The 15,371-nt window shown below is 42.5% G+C and overlaps 1 protein-coding gene across 1 annotated transcript; it reads left to right on the top strand.

Annotated features, from left to right (window-relative positions):
- Positions 1-881: 881 nt before the first annotated feature.
- FETUB (fetuin B) lies at positions 882-15,011 on the top strand. Its single transcript, XM_060767421.2, has 7 exons — positions 882-1,123; positions 4,144-4,254; positions 6,179-6,266; positions 8,699-8,865; positions 10,209-10,322; positions 11,193-11,282; positions 13,643-15,011. Exons 1-7 carry the CDS (start codon positions 914-916, stop codon positions 14,375-14,377), a joined length of 1,515 nt encoding a protein of 504 aa, XP_060623404.2. The 5' UTR covers positions 882-913; the 3' UTR covers positions 14,378-15,011.
- Positions 15,012-15,371: the final 360 nt, after the last annotated feature.

The raw sequence follows: 15,371 nt of genomic DNA, 5'->3' as shown, positions 1-15,371 counted from the left end.
GGTTCAGAATGCTCTTTGATTGTAAGTGAACTATTAATCCCAGCAACTACAACTCCCAAATGACAAAATCATATTTTTTTTAGTGAAGGACATACATTGGGTTGTTAGGTGTCTTGTGTCCAAATTTGGTGTCCATTCCCCCAGTGGTTTTTGAGTTCTGTGAATCCCACAAATGAACATTACATTTTATTTATATAGATACACACACACACACAAGGGATATATATATATATATATATATATATATATATATATATATATATATATACACACACACACACACACATACATACACACACACACACATATACACACACACACACACACACACACACACACACACACGGCCTAGTATGATTGTCTTCCAAGGGTAGGGTCTTGGTGGTGGATGGATCTGTAAGTGACTGGAGAGGCCTGTTCTGGGTCTGCATGGCCTTTCACAGTGTGGACATTGATTTCCAGATGGAAGGCAGTCCCAACAAGGGTTTGCTTGAGGCTCCTTCCTCTTGATATGTTTCTCTTTCACCCTTTATCTGTGCCTCTTCAAAATCCACACTACTATTGGTAACAGCTGACCTCTAAAGATGCTGCAGTTTGTACTATCAACCTTATTTTGGGGTCTCACTTAACCGTATGAGATAGTGTCATAGTTAGCATAAATTCTTTTTAAAATGCCACTGTTCTGAGCAGGGCTTCCTTGGTTTAAATCCAAGGACACAGACTCAGCAGTGAGTTGCATCAACTCACTGCATCTGTAATCTTCTAATGGCTGAGTTATTGTTTGTGATGACCATGTCCAGGTTTAAAGGTGAGGGCCAATGTGCAAGAGAAGAACAAATATTAGTAAACCACCTCCAGATATATAAAGAATCTTGAATACATTTCTAAGCACCCTCTTCCCAGGCATTTCCAAATGGCCCGTCTAATACTTTTTGTGCTTGGGCTCCAGGTATTGTATTGCCTGGCTCTACCACCGCCCCCCATTCAGTTAACGTCCCCAGCATGTAATTCTTCTGTGGTGGAGGATATCGCAGAAGAGGCCCTCAACAAGCTGAATAAACAACGAAAGGAGGGCTATGTTTTGGGTCTCCAGCGAATCTTTGATGCCCGTGAAATGCCACAGGTAAGCACTTACTTTGTTTTCTTCACTCTATACAGAGACATCTAAAAGGTCAAATGACTTTTGGGAGAAAGGGAGGAGAGACATGGGATCCATTGTTGGTTAAGTCCTGAGCAGAAGCTGATGGTGGCACAGACAGTGTCAACTTAGAATCATAGAATCATAGAATCAAAGAGTTGGAAGAGACCTCATGGGCCATCCAGTCCAACCCCCTGCCAAGAAGCAGGAATATTGCATTCAAATCACCCCTGACAGATGGCCATCCAGCCTCTGCTTAAAAGCTTCCAAAGAAGGAGCCTCCACCACACTCTGGGGCAGAGAGTTCCACTGCTGAATGGCTCTCACAGTCAGGAAGTTCTTTCTCGTGTTCAGATGGAATCTCCTTTCTTGTGGTTTGAAGCCATTGTTCCACGTCCTAGTCTCCAAGGAAGCAGAAAACAAGCTTGCTCCCTCCTCCCTGTGGCTTCCTCTCACATATTTATACATGGCTATCATATCTCCTCTCAGTCTTCTCTTCTTCAAGCTAAACATGCCCAGCTCCTTAAGCCACTCCTCATAGGGCTTGTTCTCCAGACCCTTGATCATTTGAGTCGCCCTCCTCTGGACACATTCCAGCTTGTCAATATCTCTCTTGAATTGTGGTGCCCAGAATTGGACACAATATTCCAGGTGTGGTCTAACCAAAGCGGAATAGAGAGGTAGCATGACTTCCCTAGATCTAGACACTATGCTCCTATTGATGCAGGCCAAAATCCCATTGGCTTTTTTTGCCGCCACATCACTTATCCCAAAGCATCCCACAGATAAGTCATGCACACTGCACTCCAACATTACAGAAGAACTGTTGTGTGTTTAGCAATGGCAGAATTATACAGATGTTGCTGAAGGGTCCTGTAACTTTAGAGAACAAGGGGGGTTAGGACCGAAAAATCATAAAGTGGTTACTAAAACGTTTTTTTCATGTCAGGAACAACTTGAGAAACTGCAATTTGCTTCTAGTGTGAGACAATTGGCTGTCTGCAAGGACACTGCCCAAGGGATGCCCAGATGTTTTGATGTTTTACCATCCTTGTGGGAAGCTTATCTCATGTCCCTGCATGGGGAGCTGGAGCTGAAAAAAGGAGCTCAACCTGCTCTCCCTGGATTTGAACCGCTGACCTTTTGGTCAGCAGTCCTGCCAGCACAAGGATTTAACCCATTGCACCACCAGGGCTCCAATATGAAACTATTATGGAGGCTTTCCATGGGAGGGCCCTTACCTCTCCCCATTGAAAGGCACTCCCTAGATATTATCTCTTTCCCCTTATGATGTGCATTTTTATCAAGCCTACATACATAGGCACATTGTATCTCACATCTGGTCCTTATCTTCTTCTGATCTTCTTGCTTGTACACGTTCCCTTTTACTGAATAGAGCAGTGGTTCTCAATCTTCCTAATGTCGCAACCCCTTAATACAGTTTCCTTATGTTGTGGTGACCACCAACCATAAAATAATTTTTCTTGCTACTTCATAACAGTAATTTTGCTACTGTTCTGAATCATAATGTAAATATCTGATATGCAGGATGTATTTTCATTCACTAGACCAAATTTGGCACAAATCCCCTATACACCCAAATTTGACATCGGGGTTGGGGAGGATTAATTTTGTCGTTTGGGAGCTGTAGTTGCTGGGATCTATAGTTCACCTTCAATCAAATTGCATTTTGAACTCCAACAATGGAATAGAACCAAATTTGGCACACAGAACTCTTATGACCAACGGAAATACTGGAAGGGTTTGGTGGGCATTGACCTTGAGTTTTGGAGTTGTAGTTCACCTACATCCAGAGAGCACTGTGGACTCAAACAATGATGAATCTGTGCCAAACTTGACACGAATACTCAATATGCCCAAATGTGAACATTGGTGGAGCTTGGTGAAAATAGATCTTGACATTTGGGAGTTATAGTTGCTGTGATTTATAGTTCACCAACAATCAAAGAGCATTCTGAACCCCACCAACGATAGAATTGGGCCAAACTTCCCACACAGAACCCCCATTACCAACAGAAAATACTGGAAGAGTTTGGTGGCATTGACCTTGAGATTTGGAGTTGTAGTTCACCTTCATCCAGAGAGCACTGTGGATTCAAACAGTGATGAATCTGGACCAAACTTGGCACGAATACTCAATATGTCCAAATGTGAACATTGGTGGAGTTTGGGGAAAATAGACCTTGACATTTGGGAGTTATAGTTGCTGAGATTTATAGTTCACTTACAATCAAAGAGCATTCTGAACCCCACCAACAATAGAATTGGGCCAAACTTCCCATACAGAACCCCTATTACCAACAGAAAATACTGTGTTTCTGATGGTTTTTGGCGATCCCTCTGACACCCTCTCTTGACCCTCCCAGGGGTCCCAACCTCCAGGTTTAGAAATGTTGGAATAGAGTGTATTTGCACTGTGGGTTTGTCCACATTTGTAAAAACAAGCCCACATTTTTCTATATATACGTTTTTCTGAATCTGAATAGTTTATAGGGCACACCCACTGCTATCTGATAATATATATCTCCTCCCTCATTAAAATCATGTAGATGGGGCAGGGTAATGGCACAACCAAAATCGTGTCTGGAAGTCATCTCTGTATAGTATTGTAACAGAAAGTACAATGGCCATAAAACATATCAGGATAACAGAGCTGAGAAAGGTTACTTTTTTGGTCTACAGTTCCCAGAACACTCTGGCCGAAATGTTGGCAATCCTGTTTGAGGAATTATAGAAGTTATAATAAAAAGGTAACAATGGAGCTGCGAACCATATTTTAGTCCTTGCGGACCACTGGTGGTCCACGGGCCACAGGTTGAGAACCATTGTCTTTGTGCAATACTGAACGCTTGCACACACTTCTGTCTCTCTTTGGCTAAAACATGCTGGGTTTTAGTGTTTGGGGTTTGTTTCATTTTCCTTTGTTTTCCTTTGACTGTTCTCCTAAATGATGTGCCATAAAGGCTTTTCGTTTACATCTCTAGGGACCCAGAGGGTCTCTCTTCTATCTCACGCTGGATGTTCTGGAAACTGAATGTCATGTCATGAGTAGGAAATCATGGAAAAACTGCACTTTCCGTCATGCACATGAGACCGTAAGTATTTGATCTGCCTCAGAAAATGACCGAGCAGCTTTCCTGAATTCTCAAGTATCCTATTTGGTTGCAGAACTCCCATAGAAATGGACTTAGGAATGCCATCCAACTATCCATTGCTCCAGGAGGCATTTTGAGACAAGAGGGAAAAGACTAATGGATGGGGAGAGAAAAGATGAATGGATGAAGGATTGGATGGCCAGATGGATGGAAAGACAGATAGAACATACAGGTTTCAGATGGACAGTTTGGACCAGGCATGAGCAAATGCTTAAGCGGCTGAGGAGGAAAAGGAAAGGGCCTGAGGCTGTTAGGAATGGTGGGAATTGAAGTCCAAAACACCTGGAGGGACCAAGTTTGCCCATGCCTAATCATAGAATCATAGAATCAAAGAGTTGGAAGAGACCTCATGGGCCATCCAGTCCAACCCCCTTCCAAGAAGCAGGAATATTGCATTCAAATCACCCCTGACAGATGGCCATCCAGCCTCTGTTTAAAAGCCTCCAATGAGGTGCTCTACTCATAGTATAGTTTAGACTAATACAATGTAAGCAATCACTTTAAAATTAACATTAAGTTTAGTCAACAATTCCAGTACTGCTTTGCCAGTTGAGAAGGTGAGTGTGTCACCTCATTGTGATCGGCCACCAACGATCAGAGATAACCAAGGTTTGGAAGTTTGTTTCGGACTACAGCTCTCAGAATAAAATAGAAAATACAAAACTACAATAATAAATGGATAAATGGTGTGGGAATAGGTGATTGCACTGCACATTTGTGGTAATGATGGATCCTTGCTTGGATTAATCTGAGACTTATTCCAGACAAGACAGAAGCCCTTCTGGTCAGTCACAAGGCCGATAAGTGCATAAGGTGGCTACCTGTACTCGGTAGCGTTACACTCCCCCTGAGGACACAGGTCTACAGTCTTGGGGGTCCTCCTGGATTCTTCACTTGAGGCTCAGGTGTCAGCAATGGCCAGGAGGGCCTTTGCACAGTTAAAACTTGTGCGCCAACTGTGACCATACCTTGAGAAGCCTGACTTGGCCATGGTGGCCCATGCCTTAATTACATCTAGAATGGACTATTGTAATGCACTCTACATGGGACTGCCTTTGAAGACAACTCGGGAACTGCAGCTAGTGTAAAGAGCGGCAGCCATATAATTAACTGGGGCGAGCTTTAGGGAACATCACCACTGGCTCCTGATAAGTTTCTGGGCCCAATTCAAAGTGCAGGTTATTACCTATAAAGCCCTACATGCTTCAGGTCCAACCTATCTTCGAGACCACATCTCCTTCTGTGGGCATTAAGATCTGCTGGGGAGGCCCTTCTTTCAGTCCCACCACCATCTCAAGCAAGGTTGGTGGGGATGAAGGAGAGGGCCTTCTTGGTAGTGGCTTCCCAGCTCTGGAATACCCTCCCTGAAGAAATTAGTTTAGCCCCCTCTCTTCAGGCCTTCCGGGTGAGTCTAAAAACATGGCTCTTCAGACAGGCCTTTGAGCCTGAGTAATCCATGGCCAATGTGATTAATCATTGATCATATTGGCCCACAATTTGATTGATTGTTATGACAGATAGCTGTCCTGCAGGTTCCACTGCATTTTAGAAATGTTATAATTTTCATTTTTTTATAATTTTATTAATGAGATTTTTATGCACTGTTGATTATACTTATGTCATTGTATTTATACTTCTATATTGTTGTGTGCACATGGCACTTGGAGTGCTTCTGTGAACCACCCCAAGTCCTTTTGTGGAGATGGTGATGGGGTACAAATAAAGATTATTAAAGATTATTATTATTATTATTATTATTATTATTATTTGAAAAACAAAAGTGGATTGAGCTAATTTAGGAATTTTGCGACTATGAGCAAAATGTAATTGTTCTGTAAATATCTGCTACCGTTCCGTTTTCTAGGTTTACGGGCAATGTAAATTTACAATTCAAGCCAACAAGAATAAAGATTTCAGCTGTCTGTACAACTACGACTGCACTTTACGCACACGTATGTATGCCTATCTATTTCTTTGAGCAGAACACAGCAAGCAAAAATCACACAGGCCCAGGGTACAATTATGCAAGGCAATTTGATTTTCAGTTGTTAGACTGATAACATGGCTGTCTCTGATCTGTTAGAAACAGAGATTATGCCAATGCACAAAATATAGCAGTTCTTCAGAAGTGTTCTTTCCGTGCCCAGAAACATCTATTCTCCCATAAAACATCTTCTTTTTATATCATGCTCTCAAGAGACAAAAAGAAGGTAGACTGCATTAAAAGAAACATATTTGGTTTACTCACAACCTTCATGTATTCGGCATACAGGTACATACTCGTCAATCCAGTTACAGATAGGCTTAAAGTAGTTTCTCTGTACAAATAACACAGGGCCTCTTTCTTACAATCAACAACAACTTGAGTTTGCTCTAAACCAGTGGTTCTCAACCTGGGGTCCCCAGATGTTTTTGGCCTTCAACTCCCAGAAATCCTAACAGCTGGTAAACTGGCTGGGATTTCTGGGAGTCCTAGGCCAAAAACATCTGGGGACCCCAGGTTGAGAACCACTGCTCTAAACAATCTAAAGCAGGCATGGGCAAACTTAGACCCTCTGGGTGTTTTGGACTCCAAAACACCTGGAGGATCGAAGTTTGTTTTGCCTGGTCTAACGTCTAAGCAAGTAAGAGACAGTATCAAGAACCTGGGAGTCTAATGGAGTCCAAGGTCTGAGCAGTCTCAGATCTGATCATGTGGTCTGCAGCCCCTCCCATCACCTCAAGAAACATAGAGCAAAGGAAAGAAAGCTGCATACCAGAATAAGTTAGCAACGTAATCATATACAAACAAATTACTAGTGGACATTTGAAGAAGGTTGCTATTTCCAGCACTTCCAGTTGCTCTGCAGTTGACCACATGGTAACCATGTTAATCCGTTGCAGAAAAAAAATCCAAAGTGTCTTATGACACCTTAAACATGAATAAATTTATTGATGTAGTATAAATATAATAAATGCATACTAAAATGGAAAGTAATACATTTATGAATCAATATATATAAAAATACTCTGTGCATAATGAGTACCTTAAAAACAAAAGAACAAATAAATGAAATCACACCCAGTTTGGCAACAAAACGTCTCACAACATAAGGAGTGACCATCACTTAAAAAATTATGATTTTGTCATTTGGGAGTTGTAGTTGCTGGGATTTATACTTCACCTACAATCAAACAGCATTCTGAACTCCACCAACAATGAAATTGGACCAAACTTGGCACACAGGACTCCCCTGACCAACAGAAAACACTAGAAGGGTTTGGTGGGCATTGACCTTGGGTTTTGGAGTTCTAATTCACCTACATCTAGAGAGCACTGTGGACTCAAACAATGATGGACCAGGACCAAACTTGGCACGAATACTCAATATGCTCAAATATAAACACAGATGGAGTTTGGGGGAAATAGACCTTGACATTTGGGCATTGTAGTTACTGGGATTTATAGTTCACCGACAATCAAGGAGCATTCTGCACCCCATTAATGACAGAATTGGGGCAAACTTCCCACACAGAACCCTCATGATCAACAGAAAATATTGTGTTTTCTGGTAGTCTTTGGTGACTCTTCTGACACCCCCTCGCAACTCCCCCAAGGGGTCCCAAACCCCACACTGAGAAATGCTGCCTTAAGGCCATCCAGTCCAACCCCCTTCACCAGAGCAAGAAAACATAATCAAAGCTCTCCTGACAAAGGGCCATCCAGCCATTCACACATATACATGTATGTATATGACGGATGCAGTATCAAAGATTTGAAAGGGACCCCTAAAGAAGGGCAATGATATGTTGCATGTTCCAGAGTAGGCAAACCAGACAATCTCCACATCAACACTGGCAAAGAAACAGCAAGAAATGCTGCTTACCCACAAGCAGAAAGAAATTACATACATTAGAAACCAACACTTTCTTGTTACTTTATTTTCCAGATCAACAGACTGGGCCACAGCAACGAGTGGCAGGGCACCGCTAGTGTATTATAAATACTCCCAACACAGTTTGAGAAATCTACCCATGCAGTGTAAATGCAGCTGCACTGCAGGCTGCCGAACAACAAGTGTCACTTCCAAATGTAAAAAGCAAATAATCACTTTAGTTCTTGTCCTTGAATTCAGAAACACAAACAGATCCAGAGAGCTTTAGTCAAAAAACAGAGTTGATTACAGCACATCAATGTTCTCAGAACTGAAGGCTTTCAGTTACATAATATACTTAAAGCACAAAGAATTTCAGACGTTTCCATGGGCTTTTTTCTCATTTGCCAACCATGTTTTGAAAAGTTTCTCACACTAAGAAGGAAAGAAAAAGCTGCAATTACTTGTTGCCATCAAGAAGAAGTTAAGAATCATATTCTTAGTTTCCTTATTTTTTCCCCCCTAAACAGTTCCTGCCGTGGCTTTAGCGAGACTATGCCCGGACTGCCCTGTAGCTGGGAACGTAACGGAAGCCAGGTTTCAAGAGGCTGCATCGGAGAGCCTGCTCAAGTTCAATGCAGAAACTAATCATATACATTACTTTGCCATGCTCAATGTAACCAAAGCAACTTCACAGGTAAGGTTGGGATTGCCTATTATTTAAAAGGTGCATCAACACTATAGAATGAATTCAGTTTGACACCACTTTAACTGCCATAGCTCAGTGTCATAGAACACGCATAGGCAAACTTACCGGCTGCTAGGAATTGTGGGAGTTGGAGTCCAAAACACCTGGAGGGCCCAGGTTTGCCCATGCCTGTTATAGAATCATGAGAGTTGTAATTTGTTGAGATGCCGGTACTCTTTGGCACAGAGTCTATATCTGTGAATGATTTCTAATGAGTTGTCCAAACCAAACTTAAAGAAAATACAATGGAGAAACTCAATTGGTTTATTTGGGAGTTGTAATTGCTGGGAATTATACTTCACCTACAATCAGAGAGCATTCAGAACTTCACCAATGATGGAACTGAACCAAACTTGGCACACAGAACTCCCATGACCAATACTGGAAGGGACTGGTGGGCATTGACCTTGAGTTTTGGAGTTGCAGTTCACCTACATCCAGAGTGCAGTGTGGACTCAAACAGTGATGGGTCTGCACCAAACTTGGCACAAATACTCAATATGCCCAAATTTGAACACTGGTGGAGTATGGGGAAAATAGACTTTGACATTTGGGATTTGTAGTTGCTGTGATTTATAGTTCACCTACAATCAAAGAGGAGTCTGAACCCCACCGGCAATAGATCTGGGCCACTTCCCACATGACCAACAGAAAATACTGTGTTGTTGTAGGTTTTTTCGGGCTATATGGCCATGTTCTAAAGGCATTTGCTCCTGATGTTTTGCCTGCATCTATGGCAAGCATCCTCAGAGGTAGTGAGGTCTGTTGGAACTAGGAAAAAGGGTTTATATATCTGTGGAATGATCAGGGTGAGACAAAGGACTCTTGTCTGTTGGAGCTAGGTGTGAATGTTTCAACTGATCACCTTGATTAGCATTTGATTGCCTGGCAGTGCCTGGAGCAATCCTTTGTTGAGAGGTGATTAGTCCAACAGACCTCACTACCTCTGAGGATGCTTGCCATAGATGCAGGTGAAACGTCAGGAGAAAATGCCTTTAGAACATGGCCATATAGCCCAAAAAAACCTATAACAACCCAGTGATTCCAGCCATGAAAGCCTTCAACAATACAGACACGTTTTAGCACTCATTAATATGCAGTTGATTGATGCAGTTGATTGAAATGTTACGCTTTGTTTTGTTTTAATGTTCAGTTTTGTTTTTTGACATTCTGACAATGCCTCCAACACATAAATCGAACTCTTTTGTACCTGATATTAGGATATCAAAGAGCTTTTGTTCTATGCTAGACAATGCAAAATCTCTAACTCATTATGTATGAACTTTTCACAGTGGGTCGTCGGTCCTTCAAATTTTGTGGAGTTCACCATCCAGGAGACATCGTGCCGCAAAAGTGGGCCTGTGCCTGACATCTCCAAGTGCCCACTGCTCCCATCTGAAACTGCAGTAAGTGCTAAGTCACAGAAAAATCATAGAATCATAGAATCAAAGAGTTGGAAGAGACCTCATGGGCCATCCAGTCCAACCCCCTGCCAAGAAGCAGGAATATTGCATTTAAATCACACCTGACAGATGGCCATCCAGCCTCTGTTTAAAAGCTTCCAAAGAAGGAGCCTCCACCACACTCCAGGGCAGAGAGTTCCACTGCTGAACGGCTCTCACAGTCAGGAAGTTCTTCCTCATGTTCAGATGGAATCTCCTCTCTTGTAGTTTGAAACCATTGTACCGCGTCCTAGTCTCCAGGGAAGCAGAAAACAAGCTTCCTCCCTCCTCCCTGTGGCTTCCTCTCACATATTTATACATGGCTATCATATCTCCTCTCAGCCTTCTCTTCTTCAGGCTAAACATGCCCAGCTCCTTAAGCCGCTCCTCATAGGGCTTGTTCTCCAAACCCTTGATCATTTTAGTCGCCCTCCTCTGGACACATTCCAGCTTGTCAATGTGTAACTTTGTAAAAAGTTGCCATTTTGGAGCCATTCCTCCCTGACTCAAACCAACACAAAACAACAGAGCCACAGTACAATATATCTCCATTGTGGTGCGTAACATTTCTCTGCCCTCAGTCCCTCCTCAATCTCCAGGGTTATTAGGGGAGAACAAATAAGAAGTTCAAGTCTCTACTGTGGATGTGTCCAAACGCTGGTGTGAATGTGCAAGTGTGTCCATTACTTCTACACCAAGCTCAGATGCATCACACAGTATGCATCTCAGGGAGGGATGGTTTTAGATATTCAAAACTGAAATCTGGTATGAAATTGATTTTTTTTTGTTCAAATGATCTGCTGATAGATAATATGTTTCTATATATTTTCCTAGGCAACAGGTCTATGCAAAGGCTCTGTGGTGGAGAGTCGGATAGAAAATCGGAAATTTATCACTGTGACGTGCACCCTCTTCCCTCCACAGGTATGATGCTCAGTTGCACATTATTGTCAGACAACAACCCATAGTATATGCAGATGAACAGAACTTGGAAAAATCTTTTTCTTTTGGACTATTATTCCCAGAATCTCCTAACAAGTATTTATTTATTTATTTATTTATTTATTTATTTATTTATTTACAGTTTTTATATTCCACCCTTCTCACCCCGCAGGGGATTCAGGGCAGATTGCAGTGTGTACATATATATGGCAAACATTCAATGCCAATTTTTGACATAAAAACATATACAGACATACACAGAGGCTATTTAACTTTTTTTTCTGGCCGCCAGGGGAGCTGTCGCTTTCATCGTCCATCTGCGACGCTGACGAAGCACTTCCGCATTCCCCGCATGCTTCCCCGCTGGAATGCTTTGCTGGAGTCTTCTTTATGGCCTCATAAATCAGTTAATTTAGCCTCTCCACAGATGCAACTGTCTTTCGGGTTACAAAGGTTGACAACAGGATACACACAATTGGTTGGAAACCCACTCAAACCCGGGCTGGCTTCGAACTCATGACCTTTTGGTCAGAGTGATCTTAATGCAGCTAACACTCAGCCAGCTGTGCCACAATCCCGGTGCAAATTGCCCAAAGGATTCTGGGATCTTGTCCAAAAAAAAGGCAAATTTGACAAAGTGTGAATACTATCACATTGTTTAGCAGCAGCAGGCAGGCATTATATTAGCTTCTGAAATACATATAATAATTACAGTCATCCCTCCACATTTGCAATTTTGATTTTTCTGGATTTAGTTTTTCAACAGATTGTATTGTAAATGTACTCTTTAGGTCCTCCAGTGTGATTTTTTGGTCAACCTCCTCCACACATTGTGGACAACCTAGAGATTTCACCAGAGAACACTTCTGTAGGAATTTCTAGATTCTCCAATGCAATTCTGTGATCACATTCCAGTGGAAGTTGGTTCTTTTGCCGTTTTTCACTTTCACAAGGGTCTTGAGCATCTAGCCTCAGTGAACGTGAAGCGTAATTACGCACCTCCCTCTCACAACCTTCTTTTTGGCAGTGGAATTGGGAAGGTGCTCCACTTTCATGGGTGTTAAGAATGCAGGATGCACATGTGCCGTCACACCCAGACGCTATAATGTTAAAACTAAGATGTGCTTCTCTCTTTATCTGGGCGAACTGCTGGGGATCTTTCTTTGAAGCAATAACTCAATACTTTCAGCAACTGATGCCAGTCAAAATATGAACATCAACAAAAATATTTATTTCCAAAGTCCTTGGCAGACTTGGCACAGCTTGATAAAGTTACAACACAAACAGTCAATTCTGGAAACCATAGAGATGTTCTTTCTTTCCCTTTTCTTCAATTACTGAGGTAGCTTTTCTCCAAAAGGTAGAAAAAATCCTGGGATCTTTCACCCTAACCCTGAGCTGCTATGGTTAGAAAGAACAGGTCTTCTCCTATCTAAGCTCAAGGTTAGCTTTGGAGATGAAGTAATGCTCAATAGTACTCAATAACTATTTCTCTCTATTTCTCAATAACTCAATTTCTATCTATAACTCAATTTCTTAATTGCTATTCTATCTATCTATCTATCTCAGTATCTCAATTGTACTCAATTGTACTCACAATGACTTTTCAGAGCTTTGCCTGTCTGACCAACAGCACATCTGAGGCTTTTTCCTCTACTGAAGGAGGCAGGGGAGATTCCAAAATGGAGATCTCAACCCCAGGAAAAAGGGTGGACTCCAAACCCAAATAGATACTTTCTAAACCAATAACAGCAGAGAGCCTGCAGGCTGGCTTTCCAGACTCTGATACCGTTTAACTTCCAGGGTGCTGCTGGGTCTATAGCAACCCTGAGGAAATGCAAAGGAATGCTATTCCATGCAGCTTAAAAGCAATGTAAACCATGCTCCTGGAAGATGGAACAGCACACAAAAATGAAAAAAAAAATGGTAATGAACTCCCCACCACACACACACACACACACACACTAACAAATTCTAAGTTTTCCAGCATGATTCTATGGTCAACTTCCAAACTTCCATCAGAAGAGTCACAATGGAGATTCCTAGAGGCATGTTCTCCTAAGTAAAGAATTGGTGCATTTTTATTCAAGGGATTTCCACTTTCATGGTGACTTTGCACCCATGAATCCAGGTAATGCAGAAGGCTGGCTTCATTTCGGAGTCATTAAAAGCCATTTGTGATAATGCGTGGTGCACACAGTTTTCTACCAGGACTAAATAGACTTCCAAGCAAATAAATGTGCCTGATTCTTTCCCATCCATTGCATCTTGACCCAAACATAGAAGGGCATTCTCTTGGTAACAGATACTGATTGGATCTTTATTTTTTATGGTGCTATTAGGCACAAGAAGGTGGTGAACAACAATCTGGACCAGAACCAGGGAAAGATGGACACCATGCTGATCGCGAAAGCCATGAAGATGACCATCATGGCCATGGCAGAAAGAAGGGAAATCATGGCCGTCATGGAGATGGTCATTCTCAGAATCATGGTCATGGTCACCGCCAGTCTGATAGGGATGGCCACCGCCACCCTGATAGGGATGGTCACCGCCACCCTGATAGGGATGGTCACCGTCACCCTGATAGGGATGGTCAACGGCACCCTGATAGGGATGGCCACCCACATCATCACGGTGATCACGGAAGGCACCATAGCGATCATTCACGGGATCACCAAGATCTCTCATGTGTCCAAGTAAAAACAGTAGGGCGGGTGGTAATCCTTCCCCCCTCAAATGAGCATGTGTCTCTTCACTCCTTGCCTGAAACTGGAGCAGAGTCACTAGATGGGAAACCTGTCCCTCCTCAAGTGCAGCAGCCAACACGACTCCCCAAGTCCCAGCTTCCCGGTATACCCAGCCATCCCGAGGAAGGCAGCCATCCACCACAGAAACCAGGAGGGCGGCCAGGGTTGACCAAGCCCATGGGCTCAAATATTCCTCCCTACCCACCTGGGTTTTCTGGATCACCTACCTGTCCGGGAGAAAGCAAAGAGAACATCATTGGCCTTGAGTTGCCTCAAAGGCCCGTAATAAAAACACCCCCTGGAGGCACACAATCCCAAACTGAGTAAGTTAGGTTAGGCAACATGAGACACAATGTATTTAGAAAAAGAACAATTAGTAATACTTTGGGAATTTCTCAATACAAATAGTAACAATCTGTCATTTCATTGTATAAGGTTTTAATTCACATAAGGACACCATAGCAATACCTGAGGTACAAACAGTAATACTAATTTGGACAAGTGAGGTCCCTATTGCACTTTGTGTCTCCTATTTAGTCCAACTGAGATATCGGTATGTTGGCCACCATACTGGTGGTGGTGCATGGCTCCCATGTCAGTTGGTCACTGAATCCATGCCAAGTTTTAGGTCCTAAGCCCTTGAATATCTCCTCTATGGTTTGGACTGCAAACCCATTGTAGACCTATCACCCTACTGACATTGAAACCATTGCTCACTGCTAATTTTTATGCATGTGTGCTCCCTGTTAATGTATAAAGCTTGGGTTTGGGTCATTGGGTGTTTAGTTTTCAAATATGTGTGGACTGCAAGAAAAAGTTTCTGATATTACAGAGCATGGAGTGTGGAAGGACAATTCAGTTCACCTCACATCTGGGCATGTTTGACTGTAGAGATGGCTACCCAACCTCTAGATTCTACAAGAGGGATGTATAAATAAATAAACTTCTGCATTAGACTTCACCTATTAGTTTGTGTGTGGATTATTGACTGCAGGAAGCTCAAAAGAAGTGTTCTCCTACTTGACTCGGATCCAGAACACAGCATATTGGGACGGCACTACACCAAATTGGGAGGGATAGCCAATACTCCAGAGAACAGGAGCAGAATTCAAAATGATCTTGACAGATTAGAGAGATGGGCCAAAACTAACAAAATGAAGTTCAACAGGGACAAATGCAAGATACTCCACTTAGGCGGAAAAAATGAAATGCAGAGATACAGAATGGGGGACAATGCCTGGCTCGAGAGCAGTATGTGTGAAAAAGATCTTGGAGTCCTTGTGGACAACAAGTTAAACATGAGCCAACAATGTGATGTGGT

The sequence above is a fragment of the Anolis sagrei genome, chromosome 3 (genome assembly GCF_037176765.1).
Source record: "Anolis sagrei isolate rAnoSag1 chromosome 3, rAnoSag1.mat, whole genome shotgun sequence".
NCBI classification, from domain to species: Eukaryota; Metazoa; Chordata; class Lepidosauria; order Squamata; family Dactyloidae; genus Anolis; species Anolis sagrei.
The sequence above is the reverse complement of the archived record's forward strand: the minus strand, read 5'-3'. Positions and strand labels throughout refer to the sequence as shown.